Here is a 27,456-nt window from a genome sequence, read left to right as displayed (position 1 = left end):
AAAAAGTATACTTAACCAACATAGTGGGAAAGGCAAAGGGTTTCTCAATACACACCATTTCTCAAAAGACATAAAACTGTGTTTGTTCAACATAAACAAATACACTGAGAAGTGTTTTGCCAGAGAAACCGTTTCAAGCTATTTATTTAAAGTGTGAAAGAGCTTTATCAGAGTGAATATGCTTTCTCTAGGACTATGGCTTTTTTGAATTTCAATAATAGCTAAACTGTTGTGACAACATACTTTCAGTAATTGTACATGTTTATCAAAATGCAGATGATAAAACTGCTGGTAAGTATAACTTTAAGATAAATTAATTACATTTACATATATGTGCTAAAATTATGCATTCTTTCTAAAAGCAGAGCCTATCCCGTCTGATACCTCAGAAGGGTTCTTGGCATACTTTACAGCTACATGCTGGATTTCTTGAGTTCCAGAGTTTGAGTTCTGTCAGTCTAAAACCATTGAGTCCAGCACGTTCCTAGGAAAGTCAGCCAGGAAAATTAAATTTACATAAACAAATTATTCTATCAGCCTCTGCCCACACCTACCTTCCCCAATCTTATAAATGGTCCAAAATTTCAGTCCTGCCCTCAGACATTTCCAGATATTTGCTGATTCCCTGAAATTACATCTATTGACAAATCATATGCCAGCCTCTGTCTGTTTAAATAAGACCATAAAAATGCTAAAATTATAAATTTTCAAAATTTTAGTTTTGTGAACACCTGTAGGATGCTTACTGATGAGCAGTACCCCATTGTTCATGGTGATTTCAAGGACAGGTAAATATGATGAAAATAGATCAGGAAAATAAGAAGTCTACAAGAATCCATCAGGAGAAGAGAGAACATGGCGTGTTATATTCATAATTATGCTTCAGAACGGAATATTTAGACATTAAAGGCAATGGCCCATATACATATATATGTATACATATAAACAGATTGAAAAACAAATTCATGGGGATATGCTGAATGAATCAAACACTCCATTTTGACATAATTGTATTATTGTTAGGATTTTAATAGTATAGCAGGAAAAAGTATTGGTTTGCTAAGGAATTTGAGCAAATAATAGATAAGAATATTCTAAATATTATACTGCAAGTCAGCAACATGAAGTATGAAATACAGTTTGACATACAACTCAATACCAAATCTGCAAAATATAACTTTATTGGTCTTGTTATCAAAATTAAATAATGCAAATATACTCCACAAATCACTAAGTCTGAAATATAACTCATTCTCAAGAAGATATTTGTTGACTTGATGATTTTACAGGTTTTGTTGCACTGTGGATTCTGTGTTCCTTACACAGACGAAGAACTGCCATGTAAAACTGTGACAGATATCTGACAGAACATCACTTTCTTTGTTATTAAGGGGAGTTGTTTTATATAATACTACTGCTGAAAAATGTTCAAATGTGTAAGAAGTTAAATACTGCCTTACCCTATTTTTCATCTCTAAATATTGAATGAACTGAAACAGTTGTTAGAAGATCTGAAGAGGTACAGCAAAGATATCTTCACTGATACTCATTTAATGTGCTATGTATTGGATTTAGCTGGATTTAGCACCTATTATATATAAGTATATATATATATGGCTGTAGTATTGAACATTCTATTTAATGTCGCTTGGAAAGACTGCTAAACTTCACTACAGCAAAATTGTCATCACAGTGTAGTTCTTACTGGACCGATGTAGTAATGCTGCACTATATCTAACATCCTTTCACTGTCAGCAGTCACTGAGAAAAAAGTGGCCTGCAGAATTAATTGATCTTCAAAGCCTGTCTGTAGTCCCATTATATTGTGCATTCACAAAAGCATATGGTTCAGTCTAAAAGCACTTGTAATCAGACCACAGATTTTAAATTGGGCCCCTTATAGGAATGAAGTTGAGAAAGTTACATCATCTCATACAGCACGCCGTATGTTCCACTGAGAGCTATCTGCTCCAAACACACGGTTCACGTGTGTAGCTTATTCCCAACTCAGCAAAAACCAGTCCTGAAACATTTGGAATGTGACATGAATGCAAACACAATGTGCTTACCCTGACAGCGAAAGGTCTGCTCTAACAATACTAGGATAGTCTGTTCAGTATTTTCAAGACAGCAAGTGAACACATATAAATGTAGTAAGTGTATGTTTGGTTTCCAGGATCAATGGTTCTGGCGAGTCAGAAACAACAGGGTGATGGATGGATACCCCATGCAGATTACCTACTTCTGGAGGGGACTGCCTCCCAGCATTGACGCAGTTTATGAAAACAGTGAGGGGAATTTTGTCTTCTTTAAAGGTAAGAAAGGACAAAAGTAAAATTTAGTGTAATACTTTTGACTGTGATGATTTCTTGAAACACGTCTTGTTTATTTTTACTAATAATTTGTAAATCTTGTGATAAATTGGTAGCTGAATGAAGAGTATATAAGTTAAGATTTTCTTGTTTGGCAACTACATTTTTAACTTATGATTACCCTTCACAGTATCAGGTCATTTGCTCTTACATATTCAATAAAAATTTCGAAGTATAAATATGAGACATAGAAATGAAGTGACCTATTATGAAATAATTTTTGAAAAATGTGTTTTAGGAAAACACAATGAACACATTTTCATCATTAATTTTTTTTGTCGTTCTCTTTGCTTTCTTCCTTTTTACAAATGGATTTCTGATATATTTAAATGGAATCTGCTATATATACCTCACTGTACTGCATTGTAATTGTTTCATCTAAGAACTGTGATGTTAGGAGTTTCATGTGGGGAAAAATAATCTTTCTTATAGATGTCTATTTAGTATTTTTAAAGAAGCATAAAATCCAGAAAATAGGTGATATAGATTGAATTGTTGCTAATAATTCTTTCTTTTCACTCCAGAAATCAGATGTTCTTCAAAATCAAGATTCTTGAGCATCTACCTAATTTAAATTTAATAATAAAATTATCTTATATGTTTAGTAAATGCATACTTAGTGACAAATGTCTGAAAATTATGTAAAGTATGTTTTATAAAATAATCATTTGGGAGAAGAAACTGAATAGATAAAAAATATGTGAAAAATTATTCAGCTATTTAGTTTGTTTAGTGTTGTGAACGATTAATTTTTTAACTCATTACAAAAAAGGTAGATTTTTAAAGTTGTTATAAAAAAAATTAATTCATTTTTACAAGTGGAGTCATTTACAGGGAGTTAGAAGTAATATTTCAGTCACTACAGAAACAGGATCTTGGGAATGCTAAACGAAAAATACTTAATAACATGCAGAAACACTTCATAACAGTACAATGAAGATGAAGTTTATGTTTTGCTAATAGTGAAATTGTATTTTTTATGTGAATCATAAGGAAAATTACATTCCATATAGGACATTTTCTATTTATATGACTTCAATACGGCAAATGCTTTTACTTCTGTTTCCATAAAATAAACCTTGAGACATTAACTCTGGGAAGTTGATATGGTTGGGAATCATGGTCAAGGTACCTCCAAATCTCTATCCCACTGCTTGATTTTTAGGTCCATGGGAAATGGAAGGATAAAAATACTAAAAGCAAAGTAGCTACCCTGTACATTCCAGACTTCTGCCTTGATAATGCTGGGATCCATTACTGAGCTCCAGACAGAAATTATCAAGCTTACTCTTACAGCTGCTTTCTTTTCCTTCCCAGTGACCTTGAAATATGTTTTATGATTATTTGACTCTTCACCCAGTGCTGACTGGCTCCTGTTAGGTCTTAGAGGAATGGGTTGATTCTGTAGTCTGTGGCTTATAGATAACAACAGGAGGAGGAGGGAACCTCTCTATTTTCTGACTGGGAAATTAAATCAAGATTAATTATAGAAAGCAGAAGCAGCAGGATTGTGCTCTTAGAAGTCAGAATTGTGTTTTCCTTTCTCACCATCCTCACCTTTTGCTATCTGATTTCAGACCAGTTAGTTTTGTGCCTTCTAGCTGATATCATATGATACTTGGATTTTCTGCTGTAGGTGTTTTTTCATATGACTTCTTTTAAAAGTTCCTTCCAATATTTTTCCAATGACATTTGTATTATCCATTTATTTACCTAGGTCAAAAGCCCTTGTATTTCCATGTGCAATTTTTAAAAAAAATTTTGCTTCTCTGCCACTTCTTCATGACTCTTAATATCTAACTTTTGGAGTTTGTCTATAAGTGTAATTCATGTTTTTCCACTGCTACAGAATCAAAAATTTCAGCTGAGTCTTCTGTGTGGGTGCTCTTGAAAATTCCTGTTCCAAGGATCTCAACTGCCTTGTGGAACATGTTTACAGAAATCTATATAAATAGACTGTAGGTAAACAATCATTATCTTGTATCTTATATTCCCTCAAAAATTTCCTGGGAAAAGAGTACATGCCCTCCTCCCAAAGGTGCTAGAAATAGACAAGTTGATTGCTGCTAAAATGATGATCAAGCGGAATGTGTTATCCAGGTAGTGTGCTTTACCAGTCTAAAATTGGTCCAAACAAGTAAGTTCTAGAAGGAACTTTAAATCTGAAGTCTAGCATACAGATGTGTTAACAAAGCACATACCTAAGCCAATATCCACATCCATTATTCAGAGAATAAAATAGAAAAGATGAAGTGCCAGCAGAGAACTTTTACTGGATTAATATCACTATGCACTCCTCTGACCCGCATTATAATGCTGCCTGTTCCTGCCCTCCCTTTAGTGCTAACCCATAATATACTACAAATATACAGGCTAGACATTAGGAAAAAAAAAATCTTCATCGAAAGAGTGGTTGGGCACTGGAATGTGCTGCCCAGGGAGGTGGTGGAGTCACCGTCCCTGGAGGTGTTTAGTAAAAGACTGGATGTGGCCATGGTTTAGTTGGTAAGGTTAGTTCATAGGTTAAACTTGATGGTCTCCGAGGTGTTTTCCAACCTAGCTGATTCTGTGATTTTGTGATAAACTCCTCATCATCCCAGCACAGCTCCATGCACTCCAGGCAGTCATTGACACAGAGGGCAACATCCCCATGCCCTCTTCTCTACCCATCCTTCATAAAGAGCCAGTAGCCTTCCATTCTAATATTCCATTCATAGAAGTCATCCCACCATGTCTCTGTGATGCCAGTAAGATCACAGCCCTGCAGGTGTGCACAAATTTCCAGGGACACCTCCAACTCCTGTTGCTTATTCCCCATAATACGTGTGTTTGCATAGAGGCATTTAATTTGGTGCCCCCAATGAAATCAACTTACTGGCTGGAGTGGCTGGAATTCCTTTGTGCAGTTTCAGGTACTCTCCTGCTGACCTGTGATCTCTCTCCAGGCTCTGGACATCTCTTGCTGGCACGGGCATCAAACTGGTAGGAGTGGGATGGATTGAGGTTCCCCCTCCACCAGCAACTTTAGGTTAAAGCCCTCTTTACCAGCTTGGTAAGCTTATGACCGAGATTCTCTTCCTGTTCCCTGCCAGATGGACTCATCAACCCCCAGCAGACCAGACTGTACTCATAAAGTACACAGTAATCTGGTGGATAGCTGCTTATAAAAACCAGATGTTTGCATTCTCGTTATTATTCATTGCTAGTGCCCATGTTGAATGATAATAAGAAGATGGCACCAGAAAGATACCTTTTTATTTTATATTTTCTTTTTTTTTTTTTTTTTAATGAGAAAATGTGAATAGTAAAATTCATTCTGTGTACCTGTGGGAATTTATATAGTGCTAAAAATGAAATTGTCAAGCCATCTGCACTGTTGAATGTTATGGTAAACCAAATGTAGCAATAGAAAGGCTGCTGTAAAACTCATGCTATCAGTGCCTCCATCATAACATTCAACTGCACTTACCCCATGGCCTGACAGTTTTATATTGAAAAATAGATTTACTGTAGTATCAGATCATGGAACAGAGAAATGACAGAAACTTGATATGGGAAATAGGGAATGGAGAAAAAGGAACCATGAGTAGTAATTTTAGGATCCTAGTAAAAAGACTAGATACAGGCTTGAAAGACCAAAATTAAAAGGACTGTTGACTGGAAAAAAAAAACAAACATTGAGGATTAGATATTAAAAATTTAACTGATTTCAATTACATGTAATTCTTTAAAAATTTGGGAATTCATCTCACCACTCTAACACAGTGATTATATGCCACGCACTTCTTGCACTACACATATACCATAATACCAAATAACATGGACAAAAAACTTGATTGCTGGCAACCCAGAAGCCAATTATTCAGAATTCAGATTCTATAAAGAAAGAACTACAGTTACTAAAAATTGCATATTTGTTTGCAGTAGTCAGTAGGTTGTTTAACAGTCTGAAGTATATCTAGAATATTGTTATTTTAAGTGAAGCATAGCAATACAGATGTCCTTTATTTCCAGTACTTTTTTTAGAATGTTGAGAGATAGATGTTGAGAGATTTCAAATAATTGCATGGTTCATCCTTCTCAGCTGTTTCCCTACAGTGATGATATTTAACAAAGCATTATTGCAAGAAGTAAGACATTTTAGCTTTTTTATCACTTGCTTCACTCTCAGCTTCTGACCTTAGCAATCTGCTTCTTATTATATTAGACCTTACATTAGGGAATAAAAGCAGAGACATTAAACATTCTGAAATTTCAGACTTCATGAAACATGTGGTGCTGTATTCTCTGTGAGAATAACAAATCTACCAATGAGACCTTAAATAAACAACTTTTTTAAATAAACACAGTGGTGGTTTCTGCCAAGGGCATAGGTTATGACTCTGAAAAAGCATTATTTATCTATAAGAAGAATAAAAATATGACTAGTTTGGTCATAGTTCTTTCCATTATGATCACAATTAATGAAGTCTTACTGACCATTTATAAAGTGGAAGTGGAATATGAGCTACATGAAAGCATACTGACTTTAGCATTAGTTTGTACTACACTTAAAGTTACATAAATATGTTAGAAATAAAATTATCTCATTCTCATCATGGTTGGGCATCTTTTGAGCTGGTTTTCAGCTTTAGCTTCTCCTGACACCAGGTTTTGATCAGTATTCTGTTGATCAGATCAATTCTCTGAACAATAGTCACCCACTTTCCTCCAGCTGAGAGACAGAAAAAGAATCCAAAACAAGACCAACAACAAACCTCCTAAAACCCCCTAAAAAACCGACCAAACAAAAAACTGAAGTGAAACTGTCAGCCAGATGGAACATTTGGATTTCTTATATACAGTATTTCTCATTAACAATCAACACAGTTATAGCAGACTAAACATGTCTTCTAAAGCAAATGTTAAATAAAATTCCCTCTAGTTAGCATCAGTGACTTGCTCACATATGTTAGAGCTCTCAATGCTCCACTGTCTCCTTAAAATACAGTTAAATTTACCTTTTTCTCTGTTTTCTAAGAAGAATTTGCTTCTTAGTAAGAAATTATGTGAAGAATTCAGTTTCTTAAGTCTGTTCCTACATCTACAAATTCCTTTTACTTCAGTATATCTGAATATGCAAAAAATACCTGGCTCAGTGGTGCTGTCACTTATTATGGTTTATGCATAACCATTTTTTATTTTGGTATGACCTGATCTTGTTAATAGTTAATTTTGCCTCCTTGGGTATGGCTGATAATGATCTATTCATAACAATTGCTTTGACTTCTATTCCTTGTGAGGTACAGAGAAAAGTATTGGCATTACATACATCACAGCATATGCCTCGCAATGCTGTGCAACAGCTGTCATTTTGAATGATCTTCTGAAACAGAAATGAGCTGGCTCAGGATCATTCACTGCATGCCATCTGTTGTTCACACCATAAGTACCAACTAGTAAGGTCCAAAGCGCATGGCTTCTCTTATCACTGCGTTTGAAACTGCCATTAACATCTGAAGCCTTCTGTGTCCAGTCATGTGAATTGGCAAAAGATAAACCACATAGGAGGAGAGACAGAGAATGATTGAAGATGCTCACCTCTGTCATTATCAAACCCTATAAGAGAATTTTTATAAGGCATCTCAGTAAAGGTAAATCTCAGGTTAGCAGCGACCTTAATCCCAGGTCAACAGAGAACTCAGCTTTCCATGACTGTTCTTCACAGATCTCTGTGTCTCTTTTATTTTCAGTACTTTAAATGGCTGTGTACATACTCATTCTTTGAGTCCTTTTGTCCTTCAACTGGCAGGGGAGAGAAGATAGATCTGTTGAGCAAACTTTAGTGTCTGTGTTTGGAAGTGGGTGACAAGCAGCTGTAAAGAAGCTGATAAAAAATTAACTCGGGAAACCCAGCATGGGAAGCATGGAAACTATACCCCCTCTCCTAATTAAACTCTGAAAAAATGAAAGCATGCTTAAAATCACCACAGTACAAACAGGGAGATTAAAAAACCCCTTCCTTTAAACAAACATTTAATACCACTGAGGGATAGCTAAAATATAAAACCAACTGCAAAACAGCACTCAGAGTTTTTCCTCTTGATGATTCTGGCATACACCTGATCCTAGGTCTTTGGGGTAATATTACGTTTCCTTATAAAGTATTTACACAACACAGTACCTTAACCTCCTAAATCTGTATAACAGACTGTCTGGCCTTAAAGGTAAGTACAAAAACTAGTGTGAACAGCCATGATTTTATCTCTTACATCCTCTTTCCAAATGTATTTGAGCAAAATATGTTTTCAAATTTTTCCCCTTATATTTTAAATATCATTGTCATGCATAACAATGGATAGACCAAAGTGAAGTATCCAATAAGGCCAATTCAATATATATGTTCATGGATCTTGTCTAGATTTTTCTGTGATTTATCTCAGAAGGGTCCATGTGATGTCAAAGAGTATCTTCTCCTTCAGTGTAATTATTACTGAAACTAGCAATGCTTTTTGGAAACAATGATGATGGTAGTGTGTTGAAGAGAAAATAAACACATGGTTCTTACACAATGGAGCCTATAGTCTATCTTGAGAAGAGTGTCCCTGTGGTCTAGGTGACATAATGCAAAGAGAAGACAGGCATCAAAGCAAGCCCATCAGATAAGTACATAAATGCAAGTTATGCTCCCCCTTCCCTATTTCTAGGGGATACATGGGGATCTTTATTCCCTTTTTTCAGCCAAAGCTGTCTGTGTTTGAAAGAGAAATCTCTGCTGAAAAGACACAGGTGAGAAGTAAGTTTTGAAGAAGAATTAGGAAAAAGCAGAAATGTAAAACAGAGAAGATACTTGCAAGACTAGCACAGGTGGCACACTATGCTGAGAAGTTCCTAGGAGGACAACAAAATTATTGGGGAAAATGTTGGACTATAGGCTTAATATGAGATGATGAATTAGGTGAGATAATCATGGAAGTGTTCAGTGAAGAAGAGCTTGGCCAGGAATCTAGAGGAAAATCTAAAGCTTGGAAACTGGCGTTGTGGGCTGGTGAGGTAAGCTATCCAGCTGGAAGAGAGAGTGCAGGAAGCATCCTCTCCCACAAACTGGTACAGGGAGCATCTGTGCTATTAAACACTGGTGCAGCTGCTACTTCTGTAGGCATGGATCCCTACATATACAGTATATTTGTCTAGTAACTGCAGTTACCCCTCTAGCAGTAGGGGTTTCAGCCACTCAGCCTTGCAGTCCAGGAAGCCCTGGTAACCTGAGTAACCTGGGTAATCTGAGGTTTGTGTAGACACTGTGCTAACATCAACTGGAGCCATACAACTACCTTGTATTTTCAGCATGCAATAAGTCAGTTGGGTGGTTTTGAATGATTTGTCACCTACAGACAAAGCTTAAGTCTTACTGCCACTGGCAACCCCCCATTAGTTTCAGCGACAAAAGGTTTTTACCTCTGGGACTTCAGATTCTCAGTTTGCTGTCTTTAGGCCACACTAAAGAAAATATGTTAAAAAATTAAATTCTATGATTATTTCTGAAATAATCATACATCCTTCATAAGTAATTTAACTTCTTGAGGAGAAATACAGAGTAGTAAAATTCTATGGTCTCTATGAGGTTGTAATTTCTATTTTTTTGTTGTTTTCTTACCTTATTTTCTTATAAAATTCACTCTTTCCTCATGAAACATAAAACTGTTGCATTGTTTTTCTGTAAACGTCTTACATTATAAACCACACAGCCTCTTGAGATTATTTCATTTTCATTCTTTTGATCACTACATAGTTGGTATCAAAATATTCTGTGGACTTATTTGAAGAAAAGTGCTTTATAAATGCAAGATACCCATAAGGCATATTTAATTTTGCATTATCTGCAGTGATAGAACATTTTTCCTTTCACAGTATTTGGAAGAACCACTACTATAGACCTTTGGGAGACTTTCTTACTTCTTAGGAGTGTGTTAATATTTATACTGAGAGTACTGATGACTAACACTTGTATGTATGTGTATATATATGCTTTTGTACAGGTAACAAGTTCTGGGTTTTCAAGGACACTACTCTTCAGCCAGGTTATCCTCATGATTTGATAACACTTGGAAGTGGAATTCCTTCCCACGGCATTGATTCAGCAATTTGGTGGGAAGATGTTGGAAAAACCTACTTCTTCAAAGGAGATAGGTTGGTATAGGATTTCTGCAAGGGAACAATTCAATGGATATCAGCTAAACATGTTAAGCTTTTCCTCTATTTCTCAAAAGAAGAAAAATTCTGTGAATGAAATTAACTCCTCCTGCATAGATGGCTGCACTGCTTTCACATCTTATAACCTAAATTATATTTATGTGAATATCCTGGAATGGGTATATGTATATCCAGTAGAAAAGTTATGTTTTAGAAGTCAACAGGCAAGTCACAAATTTAAACTTAAATATTCAAAGTGATGTGTGTATGTACACTTTTACCTCTTTCTTTCTATCAACATTTCTAAACCCCAGCACATAAGCAGGCAAGGCATGATTCAGAGCTTTTAAGGTCAGTGAAAATTACTTCTTTGCTACTATTTCATGAGGTAAAAAAGGGAATTCAGAGCTAAACCTGGGAGCTAGAGAAGAATTTGAGCATTTTCTTTGAATTACTTCTAAATAAATCGTATAGGGACACATATTTATGATTAATAATGAAAGAAAACCCAACACAACCCCACAACAACAATAAAAAAACAACCTAAGAAAGAAAAAAATGTAAAATCCGAGGTTTTTCTTTTCCTGCAATACTTGTGTAGTCACTTAGTGTCTGTATCTTTATTTACCTGTCAATAAAATAAGGAAAAGAATATTTGTCTGCTTTATAGACATGTCAAGAGAATTCATTACTTTTTGAAACACTGCAAGTTATCTGAATGATTGATTTTTCAGGTTTTCAGTATGATACTGTTTGTTGATTGATGTATCACTGTGCAAATTTTGTGTGTTCAGAGACAAATTATTTTATATTAGTAACTTTAATGTTTCTATTAGTATTATTAAAAGTATGACTGCTTTTGTTACTGTGTGGTACTTAGTGTTCTCAATACTAATAGTATTCATGGATCACTTAAGAAATCAATTTAATGCACATCATAGAATATGTTTAGCATACTACAGTTGGTAATTTTTTAGCAGTACTTTAAAAATTGCACTACAGATATTGCTGCAACCAATTTCATAGTTAAAGGTTTTTTTATTATTTAAAAAAATATAGTTCTCCAACACTCATGGTAAGGGAAGTAGATATCTAAGTAAAATTTTATAATGTTTTAAAACTAGGTATCATTTCAAGCAATCAATTTTCATAGTGAGTAGAAGATGCCTAAATAATTTGCTTCGTACAGTTGAGTCGATTTTTTTTAAAATTCAAATTCATTTTCAGGTAATAATTTTCCACCTCCACATACATATTGTAAAAAGATGTACAGTAGGAATCTTTTGTGACTTGTACTTCCTTTAGACTTTATTCAGCAGTGTCCTTTTATATTTCCATGCATAGGCAGCTACTTATAGTCAGGACTTTCCTAAAACACGGTTGGTAGTAACAGAAGACAAAAAGAACTAGCAGAGAAAACATGTGCTGGCAGAAAAGTTGCTACTTAGTGCTAACAAGCACAATGAAACTCAGCAGGATATAAATGCAATACGGAATGTTAGAAGAAGATTGAACATGAGCCTTGCAGAGATAATTGAGCCATTACAGGATATTGACCATCAGTAGGAATAAACCCTTACAACAGTAAGTTTCTCAATGTGCATTGCTTACGACATCAAATATTGGCTATAAAATAAAAATAATAATAAAAATGACCAAACAAAAAAATAAGCAAACAAGAAAATCCCATTAACCAAACCAGTAAGAAGATTTAAAAGTCAAACCAATGAATAGTCATATGTCTAAAGCAGCTCATGTATGGAACATTATTTTTGATATTTGACATTATCTATTTCAACACTAATGATAATTGTTCCAAATAATTGTATGAAACCCAAAAAGGGGAAGAATTGACTACAGAAAACATTAGTCCCTCTGCCATTCCTCTCCTACCAGAAGTGAGTCATTTGGGGCTAAAAGATAATAGGTTTGATGAGCTTCTTGACACGTCCTAGTTTATGCCCCTGTTTGTTTTGACTGGTTTTATGCACTTTAGAGTTTAAATTGATGGTTTTTCTTCATAAAACGTAATCATCCGATGGCTCAGGATATCATTAAGTCAATAGGCTTAGATACAGAACATATATTAGCAAATATTTTCCAAATTCCCTTTTTCTAAAGCTATGAAGTGGACTCTCATTTTTTTTTCTTCTGTTGCTTTGTCAGTCTTTGAGATACAGAAACAAATTTATATAGTTCTTAGAGCTTAAACCATTGTTAGGGAGTTTGCTTGTGAACATTTGGCATGCCAAGTAGAATCAAGACTAGGCTTTTCCTTACAATGTAGACATGTTCATTATTCCAGCACAGGCTGTTGAGGTGGTGTTATGATCAGTCCTTCCCTTATAGGATTTCTCATCAATGATGAAAACCCAGCAGTTTTGTGATTTCTGAGTGTGCACTGAGTATGTCCTCAAAGACTTTAAACGACAAAATATGTTTTTGTAAGTCATTTAGGGTTAGTGGAAAACCAGAGGTTATTAAAAGAAGGAGCTCAAAAAGGTGAAAAGATTGGAAGAGAAAAAGGAAAATGAGAAGAATTATCCAGGATGGAAATAGAGTTCTGGAATAGAGGGAGAGGAAAAAAGAAAATATATTTGTACAAAAAAAGCCAAACAAAGGACCAAAAAATTTAGAGTTAAAAGATGAGGAAGAACTGGTTTCAACAGTATTAATGTCAGAGCTTTGTTCAATACTTCTACATGTTCTTTTTGCATGTAAAATTTCAAAGACGTTACATATCCAAATAAAGAGCATTGTTTTGTTGGCTGATAGCTGATATATATGTGACTAGATTAAGAATTGAGGCTATAAAAAATAATTTAAGCATAAGAAAGAAAAAATAAATACAAATGTCTTTTTAATCTCACTTACCAACCCCTAACCTACTTGAAATCTGCCATCTTTTAATTTCATTGAAAGTTTAAAGCCAGAGAAATGCCCCACAGGGAGAAATACTGAAGAGTTTAGACCACTATACATTTAGAAAAAAATTAAAATGTGAATCAATTAGAATGCCTAAGTACCTTCACAGGGACAAAATATCACCCCCTTAAGAATTTTTTAATATATGACGAGATCATAACAAGGATTTCTAAAAACTGAAGTCAAATTAATTCAAATGAGAAACAGGGTCAATTTTTTAGCAGTAACCAGATTATCAATGATAGTGATAAAACTATGCTCTAAATTAATGGAGTCAATCAAAATATGAAATGACCCACCAAAATATTAGGATACACAGAGGATATTAGAGATGTAGTATTCTTAGAACCAACTTGTAAGATATGCATAGCAATTTAATCAGCAGTATAAGGAAACAGAAATTATCAATATTATCTGTAAGTGTATATAAATCACAAGTGTAAATACTTCTCAGATGTTCAGGGTTACTAGAATTGCATGCTGAAGCTTTTAAAGTTTGAGAAGGGCTGGCTGGCAAAAAGTCACACAAGTGGGTTGAATTTTGTAATTCACTGCATCTATTTAGTGATAATGAAATGAAAAGCTACATATGTAATGCATACATGTAAAGAGTTAAATTAAATCGCTGGAGGTATTTTAATCTGAATCTACCATCACTTTCATTATTAAAATATTATCTAAAACATTAATGTATGTTGGTTTTTTCTATATGTTGCATTTCTCTGTGTCCCTATGCAAAAGTCCTAGGCATCAAAATTGTAGAGATTATAAGTGAGATGCATGCTGATTTAGTTGTGGAAGTGCAAAAATCTTTTATCTTCTATCTATTTACATGAAACAGCAAATAGATTTATTTGTAATCTAGTAGAATGTTCAAAGAGAAGAAATCCAGTGTTCCCACTTGTGGCTAATGAATGTAGCAAGTGTTAGAAGGGGAAAATACAAAGTTACTCATCTGCTATCTTACAAATAAACTTTTTTTTCCTTTAAAAAATATTTCAGGTACTGGAGATACAGTGAAGAAATGAGGTCCATGGACCCTGGCTATCCCAAACCAATCACAATTTGGAAAGGTATCCCAGAATCTCCTCAGGGAGCCTTTGTTCACAAAGAAAATGGTATGCAAACACATTCTTGTTTTAATGATTTATTTACGTCCTTTATGTAAGATAGAGTAGTAGAGGGATGATTCAGGTAAAGTAGTTAAGGAATTCTTGATATGTGAACAGAATATTTCCTGCTATAGAACTGGCTTTAGTGAAAATGGCTCTTTGTTTGCATTGAACTGTTTAACGCAGGGCTGCAAAAGCTTTCAAATTTAGTATTGTAAACCTTACCTTCCATTCTTTTTTCCTTCTATCTTAATTATTTTTTTTTTCTCTGCTGAATTATTGTACCTCTTAAAACAAGCTTCATAAATACAGTATATTGCTGTTGAATTTTCAAGGTATCGCCTGTTTAAACAGCTTAGAAGGTATTGCTTTCACTCTCAAAAACTAGGTAAGGGAAGCAAAATCTTTATCTAAGCAGAAATATCCCAATGAATGTATGTAAATCGAAGATGTCATAAGTCCATGATGTAGAAAGGCAGATAACAGGGATTTTAATATGATATGTTAGTACCTTTTTCAAGATGCATCCATACCTAGAGCCTGGAATCTCAGCTGGGCACACCTCAAAACAAATGAGAGCAGCCAAAATCTCCTCCATCTTAGGAGAATTCAGTGCTACCCAGGGAATGGTGGCCGGCTCCCAACAGACCCCTCAGTTGCAGAGTTTTTAGATCCTTTTGATGGGAATAAGAATATGCATTTGTTGTATCCTGTCATTGTTGGACAATTGTTATATGGCATATATGATTTATTTATTAGTAGGTTCTGGGTTTATTATGTTTGCCTCATAAGGCAGGACACATGTCTATTGCCATATTATTTTAATTTCCTTTTAATAAGAAAATAAAAATATTTCTTTCCTTTTATAAACATTTTAGTCTCCTATTTCAACCTCTAACTTGATTAAGTAATTTACCATGGAAATGTTTGGGGTTTTTTTTTAGAAATATATTTAATTGCTTCCTTGCTTTGTGTCTGTTTTATCCAGAAGAAACCTTGTCTGTATTTTGTCCTTTTGGCCAGAATGGATTTTTTGTGTTGCTTTTAACTGGAAAGTAGGTCAGTCAAGATGATATTCTGCATACATCACACTCAATAATTAACTGTTTTTAAATACACATATATGTGGAAATAGTCACAAACATTATAGAAATAGATATAACTGTATTTACATGTATGTCTTTGTATATATATATATCTTTGTATATTTATGTATATAAATATATATTCTGTACTGAGTTCAGGGCCATGTACCTTCCATTAAAAATGAAAATTAACTTACTGTAACACCCAGACCAGTGAGTTTGAAAGCACTACAGAGGGAGAGCAGGCATTCCTAAGGCAGGAAAGACTTTGGGTTTCTCTTTCTAACCCCAGTGGTTTTGATAGTCTGACGGACTCTTTGGATGTGGAGGTGTGTAAAACATGACATAAGATTGTGGAGGAGGTGAAAGGAAAGAGGGAATTTTTGAGCATCTCAGAAAGCTATAAGGGCCCCAGGGCAGAAAAATGGACTGAAAATGACACCATAAAATTCCCAAGAACACTAAGACATTTTCCCTGAAATCAAGAAAACAGAAGTCTTAAGAAACAGTTCACAACTTTGCTGTTGTTTGTATGAGGAGAGAAGGAAACAAAAGCAGATGCAAATAAGAAAAAACACAGCTTATTTGGAAAGAAATTGATTTCATTTTGCCTGAAACTGCTTTTATTTCTTTGGGTAGAAGCAGAGTTGATAAAGAACTTTTACTATAAACCTTCATGAGAGAACAACTGAAAGCATGTCTTTCAGGGAATCCATTACATTTTAAAGCATAGTTTTTTCTTTCTTTTGTCTTTCTATTGTGAAAACTATGCAAATGAACACCTACAATAACTCTTATCATGCAGGGGTTTCCTTCAGTGATGGCAAAAATTTTGGGTAATCTTGCATTAAGAGTCTTGGAAAGGATGAGAAAAACCAATTTCTAGTCAATGTCCTGACTCAGTATCCTAAAAGCTTGGTAAGGTACAGGTAACACCTTTGAAACTCTCCCTGCTACTTCCCATATTGTGATTTGTTTTCTAAAACTTTGGTAGAAACTCTTGGGAGGAGGTGGAGAAGAAATTTCCTTTCTTTTGCTACACAGAATCTGAGATCAGACAAAGTTCTCCAAATTGGAGAAATCTTTCTCTCTGCATTAAGAGCAGCACAGAAAATTTAACTTTCCAACTAGAAATTCTGCTAAAGTGGATGGTGGGACAATTTTGAGGTAGAAGGAGGAGAAAAGGTAGTCTGCTTTATTAGTCCACAGGCCTTTTTTTTGCCTTGTACTTACTAAATAAGGACATTTGACGTGGTAGTGACTGCTAAGCCCTTCAGTGCTGTTTGTGTCAGGTATTGCCCTCACTACTCACTGACTAGTACCTAGAAATTTGTAAGGAGCAGTTCTCAAAGCAGGCTTAACACATCTAGCAGATTAGATGAAATCACTTTTAACAGTTGTGTGGAGTCGTTTGTTCCGTCAGGAGAAGCAGTAAAACTACTCAGTCTCTTAGAACTATCTTTCTCTGCTGGTAGCTTCCATCTTTCAGCTGTAACTGACTATTATCCTGCTTCTTACCTCAGCAAAAATAGCAGAAAAGTTTAAACTATGTTCAGAGTTTTCCAGTGGAAAATGTGCTCTAATTGAAAAAAATTGTATTGGATCTCTAGCAGCTGGCAATTCCTTTGCTGCTTTGATTTTTTGAGTTTTAATTTGACCTTTTGTTGCATAATATCAATTACTACTAACTAAAGTCTGTATTCTGACTTACCTGTACCTGATGTATGCATACATGTATTCTGCATGTATGTATGAATACATAGATTTAGAGATGTCACATCTGTATATGGTCTCTGTATATGTATTAGAGTATTGATAGGGATAATATATCAAATTTCTATACTTCAAATATTTGTCCATGGCCAGGATGTGCAGTACTTTCTGAAGTGCATATTGTTATACTGAATGCAAAGATAGGGTAGCTGTGGTTCAAAATACTGAAATTTTTCATTTGATAATGCTTTTCATTTTAAAACTTTGTCATATTTAAAGAATTCCAGTCCTCTGTTAGGTTTTATTCCAATCAGAACAGAAGGCATTTTCTGAACAAGTCTAGCAAGTGTCTTGATACAGATCAGTAGATTTTTTATCTTTACTTTTTTTTTTTTTTTAACTGTATCAGATCTTTCTACAAATCTACTTACATATTTTCAAGTAATAAAACTGCAAGGGATTAAGGAAAGGAAAAAGGAAAATGGTACCTTTTCATTTGCTAGGAAGGCTATTAAACTTACAAAAATACCTGATGTAGTAGAATGTTGAAATGCTCAAGTTTTTCTAAAAAGTGGTAGTAGGGGATGAAAACTTTTTTTACATTTTGAGCTGCAAAATATACTATCAAATATTTCTTATTTTACTTTAGAATTGAAAAAAAATAACTGTTGATTGAATAGGTGCTTAATAATGTTATCTCCAGATAGCCAGTTACCAGCCTTTTCAGGAAGCATTGGTAACTACAAATAGTGCCCAATCTGCTTTAGTAGCCTTTAGTACTGCAGGAAATGTATGAGATGTGTAAAGTGAAGACAAGGAAAAATTCAGCTGTTTCCATTCATTTCATAAACAGTAGGAGAAAGTTCACCCATCCTGAAGGTTTGTGTCTTGCCAGATCAATGTCATTTTTCAGCTGGGATAATAAAGTAATATAGATTTTCAGCAAGAGTCAAGTTTGTTTCATTATTTAAGCCTGTTTAATGATAACATTGGATTGTGCCTGAATGAACAAATATCCGGTCTTTAAAGAAAACTTAAATCTGGTTACACCTGTTTTCTCATGTGAGAGATGCTGTTATTTCATCCAGTCTCCTGAAGTACAGCAGTAGGCTATGTGAGATTAAAGAGGGTCAGTTCTCACTTCTGGATAGCATAGCATAGCATTGCAATTTGTTTCAGTAGACTTCCCGTCTTGAAAAGGTTGTGATGCTTTAAAGTCCTGTCCCTGAGGATTCCAGTCCAGTTGGTTTTTCAGTGAATGAACAAACTGGCCAAACCTTGTTTTATCATAGACCATATTCTCTGGAATTCTTTGATTATTTTTGTAGTAATGAAAGAAAATAAAATCCCAGTTTACTGAATAAAAGAACAACTAAAGAACAAACAAACAAACAAAAAACCCAAAACAAAATCCCCAAACCTAATGTTAGATTTTCTAGAGATGGTAAAGAAATAAAATTTGTGAAGAAGATTTGAAAGACCTATAACTGCATTCTATTCCTTATGTCTTTTGAATTTTTTAATTACAAAGAAATGATACCAGTCAATTCGATCGTGATGTATTGTTGACATGATTTCATATGACCATAAATAACTTCAACTTTCTTCCTCAGGCTTCACATATTTCTACAAAGGAAAAGAGTACTGGAAATTCAATAACCAGATGCTCAGGGTGGAACCTGGCTATCCCAGATCCATCCTCAAGGATTTTATGGGTTGTGATGGACCAACAGACCGAGATAAAGACCGACACAGCCCTCAAGATGATGTTGACATTGTCATCAAACTGGACAACACAGCCAGCACTGTGAAAGCCATAGCCATCGTCATTCCCTGCATCCTGGCCTTGTGCCTCCTTGTCTTGGTTTACACTGTGTTCCAGTTCAAAAGGAAAGGAACACCCCGCCACATACTGTACTGCAAACGCTCTATGCAAGAGTGGGTGTGATGTAGGGTTTTGGTATTTTTCTTTCCCTCCTAGGAGTTTGTGGTAACTTGAGATTCAACACAAGAGCTGTTATGCAGTTTCCTAGCTAGGAGCGGGCATCTGTCAGTCTGAAACAAAGCTGATCTTTAAAACCCAGGGGGTTGCCTGTCCTGCACATGAGTGGCGATTCGCTCAGCTGGGAAGTTTCCATGATACACAGTATCTGCTGTTTCTTCAGTCCTTTGTCTTTCTTTGTCATTCAATTCTAGGCCTTTCCTCTGCACGCTCAATGCCCTATAAACTATCAGGATTAACTAACGAAGAGGAATAAAAATATCTCCAATGTTTCTACATTTTTCCCTTAAGGCCTGTTCCCCTTTGAAAAATTTTTTGCTGAAAGTAAATTTTTTTAGAGAAACACAACAACCAACAATGGAACTTTCAGGAAAGTGAGAAGACCCAAAACAGCTTTGTCTCCAAAGAGGATTGCTTTCTGTCTGCTATGGATAAAGTCCTATACTCCTACTTCCAGTTTTGTCAGGTGGGAGACTCGGATGACACGCAGGACTTCAGACTGTTTGGACAGCCATTTTCCAACAAACAAGGGGCCAAAATATCTGCAATATAGTAACAGCCTTAATAATACATTCATTTTGTGTTTTTTACAGCTGCTCTGGGCTACATCCTCAATGTTTTAAACTCATATTCAATACTATATTCAAGCAGAACCTTTTTATTGGTTTGTTTGATTTTTGGTTGGTTTTCCTACATTATCTTTCCCAAGCTGTACCAAGCCAACTGCTCCAGGCCTTTTATAGGTCTGTCAGGAGCACTCATTCCAAAGCATGGTAAAAAGGAGTGTGTCTCTGAAGTGGATTTCAATGAACTAAAACAAAAGACATGCTATTGAGAAACTTGACACTGGCATTATATTGGTGGTGTAACCCTTTGAGAACTATTGCATCCAGTTTTCAGAGTCTGGTGGTTGTTAATCTTGGTCATCATTCAATTATAGAATTGTGTTTGGGTAATACAGGTTTTAAAAGAAAATCAGTTTTTCAAAACAGATTTCTTGTGACTGCAAGTGTTTTTAATTATTTGCATTATTGATAGAAAAGCATTTGTAACATGAATAGAAAACAAAATATATTTACCAGCTACTTTCTTGTTAAAGGAACCAAACGTATTTTAGTAATTTCTACCACTTATCAAGAATTTTTCTGAGCTGGCAACAATTTTATAGCTTAGCCTCTTACCTTAAGCATCTTGGATTTCTCTTTTGAAACTATGTTGCATGACAATTCAATTTGCCTCTGCAGAGGTAGAGTTACAGTTTCAAAGGAAAGCTAAGACGATGACTCGGATAGTGCATGAGTATCCTCTGGTGTGTTACCCCTTTGCATGTTCATCATAGTTCTCAAAGGGTTACAATTTCTGGCCTTCAGTCAAACATGGTATCACTGACAGAGCCAAGGAACCGCCAGAACATTTTGTCATTCTGTGTAATTTGTGCTAACAGCAGTATTGTCATTTTCATGTGACCTGCAGAGCAGGTTTGTATCAATAATTTTTTCCTAGAGAAAAGTCAGCAACTGACAGACCTCTTTATTGATTTTAGGAGCTGCTTCTTGCAGTGATAGGCTTTACAGTCACTGGGCTGTGAACTTATTAAAGATGGTCAGAATGATGCACCCCAAAAGTCAGACACCTGGTTTTTTATGAAAGCCAGGATTTGAGGGGAGTAGCTTTTGCAACAATGAACAGCTTGCCTTGAACTTGATTATTGACCTGTTGACTGTCATTACCAAGTTAAACATTGTCTTCTGTGAACAGCTTCACTGTCTGAATTTCCTTAAAGTGTACTGTCCTGTGTCTTTGACCTTTAACTTACAAACTGGCACAAACTGAAGGGAATCTGGTGTTGCAAATGAACTAAGATGAGTTTTATTTCTTGAAAGGCCTGGTAGACATGGTCCAAAATTTGAGAAAAAAAAACATTGAAGTGTTTTAGTAGGAGAGAAATGACATAAACTAAAATATTTATGATAGGTCTGTAGAAAGGTATTTTGCTATGTATACATGCACACTCTAAAAATGAATTACAGCAGAAGTTAACTTTTATTTAACTTGAATACAATTTTCAGTATAAAATAATTATTTCTACAAATATCTAGTTATTAATAAAAAGGTTATAGGAAAGTATTAAAATACTTGAAATGGCCAGTATGGGCTTTTACATAAAATGAGACTTTTATACTACATTCAACCAATTTCTTACTGGTTTCTTAATCCACATAATTGGATCACTTTTTAGAGAGTGTAGGTATATATACATATATATTATGATTATTATTGTTTTGGTAATGGATAGCTTGACTGCCTTGAATTTATATTTATATTGAGCATAGCATGAAAAATAGTATGCCTTTTTTTCAATTACATGATTTTTTATTGATTTGAGGACTTATGAACATATGTGGCATGCTATAAAGCATTGCAAACTTACTTCGTAGAGCATAAACAGATATACATATGTATGGTTAACAAAAATGAAGATTAGAAAAAGATATAGTTTTACAACAAATATGCAATGCAGATGGCATTTTGGAGATGTTTTGTAGAAGTACTGCATACTCTAGCTTAGAAGCGCACCAGTATCAGCCCATAGCATTAATTAGTAAATCCAAGTCAGTTGTTGCTGAAAATATAGATTTATTGACAATTTAGTTGCACAGGATTTTTGCTGCAGATCAGGTCATTTGGTGAATTTGAAATTCTATGCTGTTTGTCATATGTATTAAGATGTGTGTGTTTGTATACTTATGAAAGCACACAAAGACACACATATGCAGACATGCACATTTTAATCCATTCAGAAAATTTTATTGTCAACAAACTACTATAACATACCTTCTGCTATAGGCAGAACAAAAGGATTGATGTTGCTGTTCCAATTTATTCCCTTAGATAGTTGGAGGAAAATACTAAAAGCACTACTTATTCTGCATTTGTTTTCCCTCTACAATAGGAGAATTTACTTTATATTATTTTAAAGTTAGAACAGCATCTCATCAGTTTTTTTATTCACTTGAAAATTTCATTTCAATTTCGAAATATCTTTCATGGCAGCTTTAACTTCTTCTGCAACCGTTTCCCTGACAGTAATGAAGTGCTGAGCATGTTGACTGTTGTTCTTTGATAAGGTAACAAAAATATTTGTGTTTGGAGAATTTAACTGTAATTATGCAGGAAGGTAAGTGTGATAATTCTAGTGCTTGGTATATGGTACATCGTAGATACATGAATACATGATAAGTTGATTGTTGAATCTATTTTCTTTTACTTAAAAGTGCATATATGCTATATACAGAGAGAGGGAGAAAAAATATTATATTGGCATGTTTATGTCATGCAAAGCAAGATTGTGTCAACATTTCTGTTACATACTCATGTTTTCAGTAGGTTGTAACGCAGTCATAAAGGTTTGCTTTAAGTAAAAGATGTAGGAGCATTTGCGTTCACTGTAATTTCCAAATACATACTGGCTAGTTTCAAATTACAGAAGTTCAGAGTAAATTGGTGATGTTGCCTGATCTAATTTTGAACTCATATTTGTAAAAGTTCTAAGATAATTTTTTTTTTTTTTTTTAATAGTTGTTTCTCTACAAGGGCCTATAACTATCAGAATTAAGAAAAAGCAAATTGAAAATATTTTCAGTTCTGCAATCTGGGTGCCTGCTCATGTGCCGTAACTTTTTTAATAAACATTTCCATATTGCTATTGTCATGATCTGTACTGTGGAACAATACAAAACTGAATATGTATTGTATTAATCAGCTACAGTCTATCAAGCTGACTATACAAGGTTGTGTATCTTCAGAGTACTATGGTCTGTATGATGCAAAAGGCCACAGTAGATTATGGCAGCGTTTCCTTTGGCATTTCGATATCTAAACCTATGAAAAGGTTATTGACTGCAGACAAAATTAATTTTTATCAAAAAATACATTTTAAAAATATGTAACTGTATATTTACTGGATAGACTGGGATGGAGAGACTCAAATGGCTCCAAAGGAGCCCTTTCAAGTCTCTGAATAAATGTAATACATATTTTATATATTCCTATGAACTTTTGTTCTTTTTCTTCTTTCAAAGTGGGACAAAGGGAGGGGATAATTAAATAAAAAGATTTTTTAAGGCTAATTTTGTGAATGAAAATAACATAAGCTTATAGATCCAAACATAAGGGGCAGACTTACACTTTTTCTTAGAAGCATACTTCACATCCCCAGTTGCTTGATCAAGACTCTCGTACCATTAGCACTGTGGGTTAAGAACTGAGTGTAAGGCTTAATTTTTGAATTTTCAACTTTTTTGGGGGTCTTACTTTACAATCTAAATGTCAGTTAAATGTAGCTTTTGGTACCAAATTATATAGAATCTAATTCTAGCTTGTTGGTTAGAGAAAAGTGCATAGTCTAGGAAGTCGGTCTGCCTATTAGCAATGGAAGCATTACTTTCCTTTTTTTTTTTTTTTTTTTTTTTTTTTGCAATTGAACCATTGTTAGGACAAATCTTAAAAAACACACATCATAAACTGAACAGTGAATGTTCCAGGCACTGGATTACTGGATTTTTAAGGAAGTAGAAATGCAAACTACCATACCATTAGCAGCCTACTTTGGAAAGAGCATGAGATGACTGGGCAGAGGAGCAAGGATATGACTGCAGGGGCTTGCTCCATCCTGGCTCCCTTATCTCCTCACAACATGGCCTAAGTTTTATTACCTATTGCAGAGGTGAAGGAAGCCATGAACAATGGCAGTGGGAGATGTGAAGCAGCCATTACAGAAGAATAGCTCCTGGTTTGCCTTTTTTGTCAAGACTGTGTCTGGACACCTCTTTTTCCAGAAGTATAAATAGATGACTGCAGGTCTATGAGCCATAAGGGAAGTCATTACTATCAGCTGAGGAAACAAATGTCACTGGCCACTTAGGTGTCCAACTATGCCATAAATCAAGTAATATTGTCTGGAAGCTAAGGGACAGATAACCTGCTATTCAATACAGTGGCATAGTTGTGATACCCCAGCACTGTAATGTTATGCATACTTTCTCAGCTCAGACTACACAGACTGCAGACAAACAGAGTGGTTCTCATGAGATAAGACCATCTAAACATATGTCAGTTACAAAATCGGGTGTAAATGAACCATGTGCTCATAAAATTAATCTCTGATATATGCATGTAATTCAATGAATTTTCTGCCACTAGTGTCATGAAAAATATGTAATGTGTGAGTCAAATTTGTCTAACCCATTCTTGTGACTTGCCATCTGAAATGGCAGAGGCTGAGAGAGACAGACATTATCATCAGTGCCATCAATGCTGAAAATGTCTGGTAAACATCAAAAGCATACCATCACTTGTTGCAAACTGGTTCTGTTTGATGCTTGATCTAAGGTAGCCTCTAATGTTAGGCAGCATAGATTTTGTATGATGTGGCAATATTTGATTATGTAAGTATTATGTAGGAATGCCCAGTAATAATCAGAAGATCATATTTTGAGGGATCATCAGCACGTGACCACAGCAAGCATTTGTTCCTAAAATCAAAATGTATTTCAAGGAAGGATGTAGATAGCATTAAAAACATGCATTATAAACAGATCTTCTTTCCCAGTATACATAAGTTTTAGCATATCATTTACAAATTGTGGTCAGTTAATTAACATTTGGAGTTGCAACTGCCATTTTGTCTTTGAAAGAGGACATTCTGTGAGTGGCATCCATAAAGTATGTTTAGTTTGTGAAGATGGCTGGCCTTAAGTATTGCTCTGGTCTACCAACAGTATAGATGAAATAAATTTTAGATGCAGAGACAATATAAATGAAGAAAGGCTGATGTAAACTAGCATGCTAGAGACAGTTTTCTATACTTGGATGTGCATGCAGCATAGTGCTACTTGCTGTCACAGTAAAACTTCATAAACAGTAATCATTATACATGCCAGCCATTTATGAAGGCATGAAGTCACACAGCTTAGTTTCTTCTGCTTCGGTAGAATAATATTGTCCACAGATTATAATTATAGCCACCACATAAACCAAGGTTTTCTGTTTAGTTAATAGTAATTTCTACCATATGAAATTGAATCATGTCCCTTTTATAACTACAATTTTAATCTTCTTGGAGCAGCATATCTTAATTCGTAGCCTTTCATGCCCTTTTGTTGGTTCTTTTTTCTTTTACTCTTGCAGTAAAATATATACTGAATATTGTCTCCATCTTGTGGGATAATCATTCTGTGCCATGCATGTGTCTTGGATACCCCATTTACCCATCCATCATTCTGGGAACTGGCTTTCTAGGAACTGGGATTAGTAACAAAATGCTGACATAAAATAACTTCCTAAAGTACCTGGTTAGTCCTTAACAATATGACAATGGAGTTTGAAGAGTTTTTAATGAAGTATTGTGTTACTTACATACTAGCAACAGAACAGTATAGCTCTGTAGTAAATGTCCATATGGGTTCACCACTTGTAGAGTTGTGTGTTGAGTTATAAAAGAATGTTTCTAATTCATATTTCCATCCTGATATGTTGGTGTTTAACACCCAGTTTACATACACATTCATAGCTTACACGGCTGTGCATAAATTCATTTGCCTTGTCAAAGCCAAGAGTACTTAGTGTCAGCAGGTAATCAGTGTTTATAAGGTATAAAAAATTTGATTCCCTTACTATCATTTTGCAACCTTAAAGAAGAGAAAATAGGTTTTTCCATAGTATAGAGTGATGCTTTCTAGTACTCTTTATCAGTTAAATGATGTTAAATGGAGCTCAAAAAGTACTGGTTTACAACAGCTATATTGCAGGTAAATGCACAGCCTCATGTTTGGGCATACAGTGATTCTAAACAGAGAAGAGCACCTTATCTGCTATGCTTGGCCATCGCCACAAAATTGCCAGTGCTCACATACCAATCACCTTCATATCTTCCAGGAGCATGTTGTTGAAGTCAACTCCGAGCAGTTTGTCTGCTTGGATAAGAGCAGAATTATGTAACTTAGGGAATGATACATGTGATGGCATATATTCAGAAGGCATCAGCAGCAACATACAGCACTGCTTTAAATGACCGTGACAACTACAATTCATACCTGCAAGGCATAGTTGCAGCTTGTATGTACATGATTGTGTTTTACCTCATAAGATAAACCGCTATGAATTCTGGCCGTGCATCACCAGGCACATGAAAACAATTGAAAAGACCTTTCAGAATAGCCATTGTCAATACTCACAGCTACAGAAATAACTGAGATCGTTATACTCAATGAAATTTAACCTTGAATAGGAATCCAGAATTGAAGGAATGTGTGATGATGAAAATAATCTATTCCCAACTCTTACTCTATGTAATGCATTAGGTAAAGCATTGTCAAGTATATATGTATATAACATCTGTCTTTACTATGCTTCTAAAACATGCAGCTATCACTTGTCAAATCACAGTATTGTCTTACTGTGTCTGGTTGAAAATAATTTTACAGGATAGATCAAAGTTCATGATCCTCCCTTTTCCCCTTTCTAGATGTGCTACCACCTTCAAAGGAATGCATACTGATAGCAGTCCTTGGATCACAGTGACAAAAAATACAGTTTTAAATTAACACCCTGTTGAAGTCTTTCTCAGAGGAAACTTAAACTAGTCATGAACTTTCTTTCCATGACGTCTAGGACCCACAGGAAAACCACCTAGGTCTTTTGGTCAAAGACTGCAGACAGACATAGGAAAAGCAGCATAAGAATGTTTCCATTTTTGATTTCCAAAAGAATATAGGAAAAGGAATGAAAACATTTTGACTTATAAGCGCAGGTGCAACACCAATTTGTCAAAAAGAGATGGAGACAAGGATCCCTAACACCACTAAAATTTCATGTAATCAACAATAAAGAAGAGATATTACCAAGAACTTAGTGGTAACTTGGAAAGTATTATTGGCCTCCAACAACAAAGACACCTGTTAGGTATCTGAAAGTATACCTGAAAGTCCACTGAATTCTGTATTTGGAGTCATAACCCACCAGATAGCAGTCAGTCAAAAAGCTTCTCCATATATTGCTCTAAACAGACTGCAAAT

At 35.0% G+C, this 27,456-nt stretch overlaps 1 protein-coding gene across 1 annotated transcript in view; it reads left to right on the top strand.

The window, feature by feature from the left end:
• MMP16 (matrix metallopeptidase 16) overlaps positions 1 to 19,668 on the top strand; it is a 134,561-nt gene extending 114,893 nt beyond the window's left edge. Inside the window, exons 7-10 of the mRNA XM_069006016.1 lie at positions 2,177 to 2,315; positions 10,391 to 10,541; positions 14,472 to 14,587; positions 18,993 to 19,668. Coding sequence (XP_068862117.1) covers positions 2,177 to 2,315; positions 10,391 to 10,541; positions 14,472 to 14,587; positions 18,993 to 19,327 — 741 coding nt within the window. The 3' untranslated portion in view covers positions 19,328 to 19,668. The remainder of the gene's footprint in view (positions 1 to 2,176; positions 2,316 to 10,390; positions 10,542 to 14,471; positions 14,588 to 18,992) is intronic.
• The last annotated feature ends 7,788 nt before the right edge of the window (positions 19,669 to 27,456 follow it).

Source organism: Aphelocoma coerulescens, chromosome 2 (assembly GCF_041296385.1).
Source record: "Aphelocoma coerulescens isolate FSJ_1873_10779 chromosome 2, UR_Acoe_1.0, whole genome shotgun sequence".
NCBI classification, from domain to species: Eukaryota; Metazoa; Chordata; class Aves; order Passeriformes; family Corvidae; genus Aphelocoma; species Aphelocoma coerulescens.
This window is presented reverse-complemented; position numbering and strand designations above follow the sequence as displayed.